General features: G+C 46.6%; 1 protein-coding gene across 1 annotated transcript; it reads right to left on the bottom strand.

Moving 5' to 3' along the window:
• Positions 1–294: 294 nt before the first annotated feature.
• AVPR1A (arginine vasopressin receptor 1A) lies at positions 295–3,785 on the bottom strand. Its single transcript, XM_062202088.1, has 2 exons — positions 2,813–3,785; positions 295–581 (listed from the first exon to the last, which is right to left on the bottom strand). Exons 1-2 carry the CDS (start codon positions 3,783–3,785, stop codon positions 295–297), a joined length of 1,260 nt encoding a protein of 419 aa, XP_062058072.1.
• Positions 3,786–7,488: the final 3,703 nt, after the last annotated feature.

The following is a 7,488-nucleotide window of genomic DNA, read 5'->3' as shown; positions in this document are numbered from 1 at the left end:
AACAAAATACAAATTCAGAATGGCTATGATGTTTCCTTTAGAAATATAACATCTGTTAAGCTGCTGGGAATTAGTCCTGCACATTTTATTGCAATGAGTTTCATTAATATTCATGTATAAAAGAATTCATAGTTTTTAGTCATAGCAACACAGAATATGCAACTAGAAACACAGTCTTTTACCCAATGAATTGATTTATGCTCATCTCATATAAGTTCATTTGTTCTCATGGTTTACTAGCTAGATATATGCCAAGAAGTCAATTGCAAGACTGAAACTTCGTGAACTTGGGGCTCAGGTGGAAGCAGGAAGGACTTTGATGGACTTGGACGACTTCGGTGAGTCCTTCCACGTACCCGTACTATTGGTAGGGCTTCGGTTGTTAGAGTAAGAAGTTTGTCTTCTGCTCATGCTGTCAGTTTCTTCTTTGTTGAGGTTTTGCTTTATATTTTGGCAGCACAGGAAGCTTTGGAGACAGTCCTGCAGGAGATGGCCGCTGAAAAACATGTATATCCAGGGATTGCAGCAGCTATTCAGGGAAGCCAGTAGAGCAGTGATGGTGATGGAAGGGTTTTCTGAATCTGTATGAAAAATACAAAGGAAGATTCTGTAAACAGCCAAATGCAAGTCATTACGTATTGGATAAATTAATTTTTCTACTAACTAATTAAAGAAGAAAAAAGTTTTGGATTAGCATAGAAAATGAGCTAGTTCATTTAACAGTCAGGAAAATGGGTAGTGTTTGGAAATTTGTTGCTTGTGGAATATTTTTGTCACCAAGATGCCTTAAAATTAGCTCCAGTGTTTTAAAATCATATTAAAACATTTAAATGGAATGAGTGAGAATTTCAAGAGATGAATACAATTAAATCATTCATTTAAAACATTCCATTTCTTTTGCATTTGCACTAGAGTGAACACAACATTTACAGAAGGTTGAAATTTCAGTGACATTTCTATGGCCACACAAAACTGTATTCATCTTAGTTACTCGGGCAAAAGCAGGCATTTTGGCCATATTTAATGGTAAAGTTGCAAATATTGAACATAGCCTCTGAATATGAAAACTCACGAAACATGTAGTTCAAAGAGGTACCTGGAAGACAAACTTGGATAGTTTTTCCTTAAATAATTAGAAATTTGGTTTTATTTTAAAAGAAAACTATCTTTTGGTTTCAGACAATAAAAGTATATTTAGATGTACAGCTGATGTCAGAAGTTCTAAGAATTTCTGAAATATTTGATATTAATTACATAGATATTTCAACCTTTCACAGTTGTGTTATTACACTAATAATATACCTTTGTAAAAAATAAGAATAATCAGCAAATGATAATTTTCCCTTAATTAGTAAATATGAACTTAGGTCTTCTCACTCTTGTTATGACAAAATGATTTATAGATTATTTAATCATACTTCGTGCTATTAAAAGTGTTGTTACTATTACAGGGGATTATGATCCATAGCTAAGACCACATTAAATATTTATGAACAAGTAAAGAATTTTTTTAGTAATTTTGCCTAACTCCCAATAAGACAATGATTGTACTGAATTATTTTTTGTTGACAACATTAGAGGCGTCACAAATTTGACAAAACACATAGTACAGCAAAAATTGAGTTTATACTATATTTTTCATGATCACTAGTATTATAACCTACAAGAATACTTATTTATTTATATTAAATTCACACTCAAATTTTTTGTTTGGAAACACAGCTCCCAAAGCTATCAACATGAGAAGTTCTTCAAAAAGTTCATGGAAAAGGAGTGTTATGAGAAGTCACGTAATTATTTCCATTTTTTGCACCAAAACAAACTTATCTTTTAATTTAATTTATCTGCAAACTTTTTGATATATCCTTGTGTACTCTCTAGTTCAATTCCAAAAGACCCAAGGGAGACAGCTCCTCCCAGATACCTGTTTTTCAACAAAAGTTAACAGAAATATTCCTCAACATCCTTGTTTTGAAAGTTTTTTTTTTATTTCTTACTAAATAAAAAAATTGTTCAAGATGCAAAAATTAAATAAGGTGCTTTTGGAAGGAAAAAGGAATAATTCCCTTGGGGGGGGCAATTTTTCTAGTGTATGAAGGGATTAAACTCCGAGAGTCCAGTAGGTAAACAACATCCAGCAAACTATGCAAGAGTCCTGTGGAGACAGGCGTGGCTGTGCTGTCAGATTAGTGCTGCTGCTGACTTCGTCCAGCAAGTTCAGTTCATCACTAACCCTGCATCAAAATACCAGAAAAAAATGTTCACGTATTGACTGTTGGACAAAAAAGGAAGACTATTCAGGAAAAGGGAACCTGAGCCACAGGTCTAATAAGAGTTCTTGACTTGTTAAACAGTCTTTTGACAGCTTTCTACAGCAAAGCCTGTATTTTGACCCTCGCTCTTGTGGCGATTGTCCTTTCACACCCCACCGAAAGGAAGTGGTGGTGGTAAAAATACTTCCTTGAATCCAACAGACTTGAAGGCAAGTTACTAACACATCAGTCAGAAGTTTGGCAAAAACTCATTATGCTGGTTTGCAGAGACGTGGCCCACTGCAGGGCACCGTGTCTGAATGTATGGGCTTAGAAGCGCTGTATGCTACAAACACAGATACCTGAGCCCAAATCCAGAAATACTGAATTACAATACTTGGGAGTGGGGGCCCCGGGAATTTGCACTTACTTTTAATTTGTTTATTTAGTTACTTTACCATTTCTCCTCAAGGTAGGATTCTTGTGCACCCAGAAGTTTAAGAACTTCTCTCTCTCTTCCTGTCCCCCAACCCCAGGGTCTCCATGGTTCCAGCACCTACCGGTCCAGTTGAAATTCTCGTCCCACACCGACCACATCTGGATGATGAAGAAAGGGGCCCAGCAGACGATGTACGCCGTGACGATGACAAAGGTCATCTTCACCGTGCGGATCTTGGCGCGGGAAATGGTCTTCACGCTGCTGACGCAGGGCGCGAGCAGCAGCCCCTTGTGGAAGGCGCCGGCCGCGCCCTCGGATCCCTTGCTCTGGCGCGACGCGGTCTTCCCGCGGACGTTGCTCCAGATGTGGTAGCAGATGAAGCCGTAGCAGGTACCCAAGATGACCACGGGTGCCACGAAGATGCCGCTGGTCATCCAGGTCACGTAGGCGCGGGACCCCCAGGGCTGGATGAAGGTGGCCCAGCAGTCCTGGGCCTTGGTGACATTGTTCACCTCGATCAGGGAGAAGATGAAGTACTGCGGCGTGCTCAGCACGAAGCTCAGCACCCAGGAGGCGGCGATCATGAGGCGCGAGCGGCGCGCCGGCTGCTGCAGCGTCTTGAGCGGGTGGCACACGGCGATGTAGCGGTCGGCTGTCATGACCACCAGCATGTAGGCAGACGCGAACATCGCGAACACCTGCAGGTGCTTCACCACGCGGCACAGCCAGTCGGGGCCGCGGAAGCGGTAGGTGATGTCCCAGCACAGCTGCGGCAGCACCTGGAAGAAGGCGACGGCCAGGTCGGCCAGGCTGAGGTGCCGAATGAAGAGGTGCATGCGGGACGTCTTGCGCGGCGTGCGGTGCAGCGCCAGCAGCACGCTGATGTTGCCCAGCACCGCCACCACGAAAGTCACGGCCAGCACGGCGATCTCCAGCTTGGCCAGCTCCTCGTTGCGCACATCCCCCTGCGGCTCGTCCCCTTCCCCCGGTGGCTCGCCGGCCTCCCGGCTGCTGTTGGCGCCTCCGGCTCCCAGGGGCCACCAGGGGCTGAAGTTGCCCGCGGGCTCCAAGTCGGAGCCTCCCGAGAAACGCATGCTGTCCATGCGGCGCCTCCTTGGCCCTGCTTAGAGGGCCCGGCTGGCGCGGGCTGCCGCCTTCCCACCCCCGGGCACTTGGGCTCCCCGCCGCGAGCGCGCTGTCCTCAGGGGTCTGCGCTCGGTGCTCCGCGTCTCGGTGCGCAGCGCCCCGCCGGCCGACCGAGCAGCTCCCAGTCCCGCGAGCTGCCTCCACGCACGGCTCCAACTCCCGCGAAGCCCGGGAGGTGCGCCTTCGGGCTCCCGAAAGCTCCGGGCTGCCAATTCAGTTGTTTGTGCGGGATCCGTCCTCTCGGGAGGCGCTGCCTCTCGCCCTAGTGGCTGGAAACGGCTTGGAGTCCAATTCCACGCTCCCCGCAGCTGGCCCCCGCCCCCGCCCCACGTCGGTGATTTGTCCACTTTGCATCACCAAGCGGTGGCACTGGGAGATTCGCTGATCCCGGAGTGACAGAGTTAGGGTCGTGGCACTTTGCCGCTCTTCTCTTCCAGAAACTTGGAAAACCGGGCGTGCGTGCCCTCGCTGCGCTCACCACCGCGTCCTCAAGCCTCGCTCAGTAACCACAGTAACCTCGCGTTTGACTTCCCCCGGCGCGGTACACGCGAAACCTGGAAAGCCCGGGTCCGCACACCTGCCGCTGAACTCGGCACTCTGCACCTCTGTCCGTTGGGGTTTCTCTGTTCTCAGCAGGTGCATCGCCGGTCAGCAGGTTCCTCGGGACAGCCTGGCTCAGGGCATCCCTCTCTCCCCGCTCCGCAACGCCCCGCCCTTCCCCGCAGGTAACGGCTGCGTGACTTAGCTGCCCGCCTGTTCTTGGTCACCCCGCTTACGTGCGCCGATGGGGAGGACGCACGCGCTTATCCCGCTGTAGCCCCCACAGCTGCTGGGCGCCTATGGGCGGCGGGGAGAAGGGACGGCTGCTAGTTTTCCAGTTTCCCTGTGGGGCCTGGGACTTAGGGAGTTTTCTCTAAGCTAGATTCCTGGGGTTTTCTCCAGGGAAGCCTGAGAACAGGGCTGTAGTAATCCGCGGAGACTTCTGATGACTATTGCATGTGCGGAATCGCCTCCAGCGGACAGCGTCCACCCTGGCAGCGCTGGCCAGGGCTCGGGAGCGAAAACCCGCCGAGCTCCCGCGCTCGCGAGTCAGAAAGAGGAACTCCCCAAGCAGGGAACCGGAGCTCAGAAGCAAGGAGAAAACACATTTCTATGCAGTGTATCCGGACCCTGAGAGCCCAGCAGAAATACCGACTCTCCAGAGGTGGTTTTAACTCTAGGAAAGGCGTGCTTCCAAGGGCAGCAAGGGGGCGCTGTTTTCAGTCTATTTTACAGGGAATAAAAAAGAAAACGGGGAAAAATACCCTCAAACCTCCCAAATTAAGCTGTAGATAACTCATAATTTTGTTAGACGTTTGTATATTGTGGCCATGGTATAAACTGTCTCAGAAAAATCAGTCTGTGAACTATAAGCAAAAAACCCCAACATTTTTCTTAGGGGCAGTTAGTGACAGTTCCCTATGCTATCCAGCTAACGCATGCAGAATCTCCGAGATTGTCACAGTAGAGTGCTGGGCTCGAAATCTGGAACTCTGCTTCATCGTAGATACCTGAGTCCCAGTCTGTGCATCTTGACAACGGTGATACAAGTACCTGTCATTCCCACGTAGGAAGGCTACTTGAGAATCAATTTAGACAATGTTCTGTGTGGGAAAGTGCTCCGAAAACTGAAAGCTGTCTTTCCTTGGCCCGTTTTCCCAAGTGCTCTAGCAAGCACAAGATTAAAATGGTTCAGGATGGTAATAAGTAAAAGATTTCCAGGCACTTGTGTGGAAAAAGTCCTTCAGGCAATTAGGTAAGTGTCGTTGCCTGGAAGAGGTGACCTTTTGAAAGTCACAAATTACGTTATTAGTGCTCCTTATGAAAAATAATGTTGACTGACCCAGTGACCCTGGACGCTGCAGAAGCGGTTCGCTGGGCAGAGCCTGGCGACTTCATAGCTCTTGGCCATGCACACCTGAGCTTTTGGGTTTCCTCAGGGAGGGCACCTGCAATACAGGGTCACCAGTGTTTCCTTGGGTGATCTTATTCCTGAGGGATGGTGTGGTGGCCTTGCAGGAAATCATTCATCTGTGTCAACAAATTCAATAATCAAACCATTTCAAATATCAAGTCTATAATCTCTTAGGTTACCCAAGAGAATATTATTATTTAGTAATAACAGTACCAATTACCCATACCTAAGCATATCAAGCATACACCTACATGCACCCATTTGTGTATTATCTATAGCTGTCAATCTATCATCTCTCTCCTGGGTGCCATGGGGCCTAGAAAGCAGGGGGAAGTTTTGTAGACTCCAAAATCAGCTGCTCCCACACCTAAATGGTTTAAAATTTTTGCCTGTCTTAATTTTATGGCTTTCTATTCAAAGGAAAACCCAAACCATTGAAATATAGACTCATTTCTCAGTCCTGCTATGGAATTTACCCCATGTAGAGTAAAAGAACTACAGTCTTAAAGGTGAAAAGAGGCCAGCGCTGCGGCTCAATAGGCTAATCCTCCGCCTGCGGCGCCGGCACCCCAGGTTCTAGTCCCGGTCGGGGTGCCGGATTCTGTCCCAGTTGCTCCTCTTCCCGTCCAGCTCTCTGCTGTGGCCAGGGAGGGCAGTGGAGGATGGCCCAAGTGCTTGGGCCCTGCACCCACATGGGAGATCAGGAGAAGCACCTGGCTCCTGCGCGCTGCACTGGCCGTAGCGGCCATTAGGGGGTGAACCAACAGAAAAGGAAGACCTTTCTCTCTGTCTCTCTCTCTCACTGTCCACTCTGCCTATCAAAAAAAAAAAAAAAAAAAAAGTGAAAAGAACATATTAAATGTCTTCTGTGGCACTTTATAATTTTTATTAGTTTATATTTTTGTGTACTTTTGTATCATGACAACTAGCCTTTTTTCTCTTACTCTTTGTGGATTTTAGTTTGTGGTGTTTTGGGGATAGAGTGATTAAAAGAAAAGATGGAAGTTGCAGGAATGTATTTTGGAGTAACTACTCTCTCTCTCATTGAATAGTTCCTTTCTTCCATTTGGCAGTATCAGATGTCCACAAATGTTTTGATTTATGGAAGCCGCTGGTTGCTTCTTTTACTTTGTGACTGAATCTTTGGTCTTTAAATTCTTTATCTTTAATATCTTGATCATAAAATATGTCATTATGCCAAGAATTTGGGTATTTAAATGGCTGATTAGGTTTCTAACATTACAAAGATGTGCAAAACACTGATTTCCCTCTTTTCCAAGTATGTAATCCTCCATACTACCTACTATTTTGCTATTGACATAGTCCCTTCCAATTAAACCAGCATATTCCCTTTCTATGAGAAAAGAGTTCCAAAGTCACATACATTGAGGCATTGGGTTTGCAACCCATCATTTCCAAGCAACTTATGCATAAAAAGGATCTGAGACACCTACAAATGAAATCTGCTTAACTTTTTAAATCAAAACTTCCCAAAGTTGTTTGACCATGGAATTCTCCCATCCTTTTACTTTTCCCATGGCATGGTGATGAACATGTCAAAGGACAAGGGACACAGTTGGGCTGCACTGAGTAAAGGACCCTGGCATCTGGGATGCTTAAGGGCCACCAGTGGACTTAGTCTAGTCAGGAGTTTGGAGGTTTGAGTCCAGGTTAACCTTCCCCAGGTGTAGTGACGC

This window comes from Lepus europaeus, chromosome 10 (assembly GCF_033115175.1).
Source record: "Lepus europaeus isolate LE1 chromosome 10, mLepTim1.pri, whole genome shotgun sequence".
Taxonomy (NCBI): domain Eukaryota; kingdom Metazoa; phylum Chordata; class Mammalia; order Lagomorpha; family Leporidae; genus Lepus; species Lepus europaeus.
Note: the sequence above shows the minus strand (reverse complement) of the source record. Positions and strands in the feature narration are given on the sequence as shown.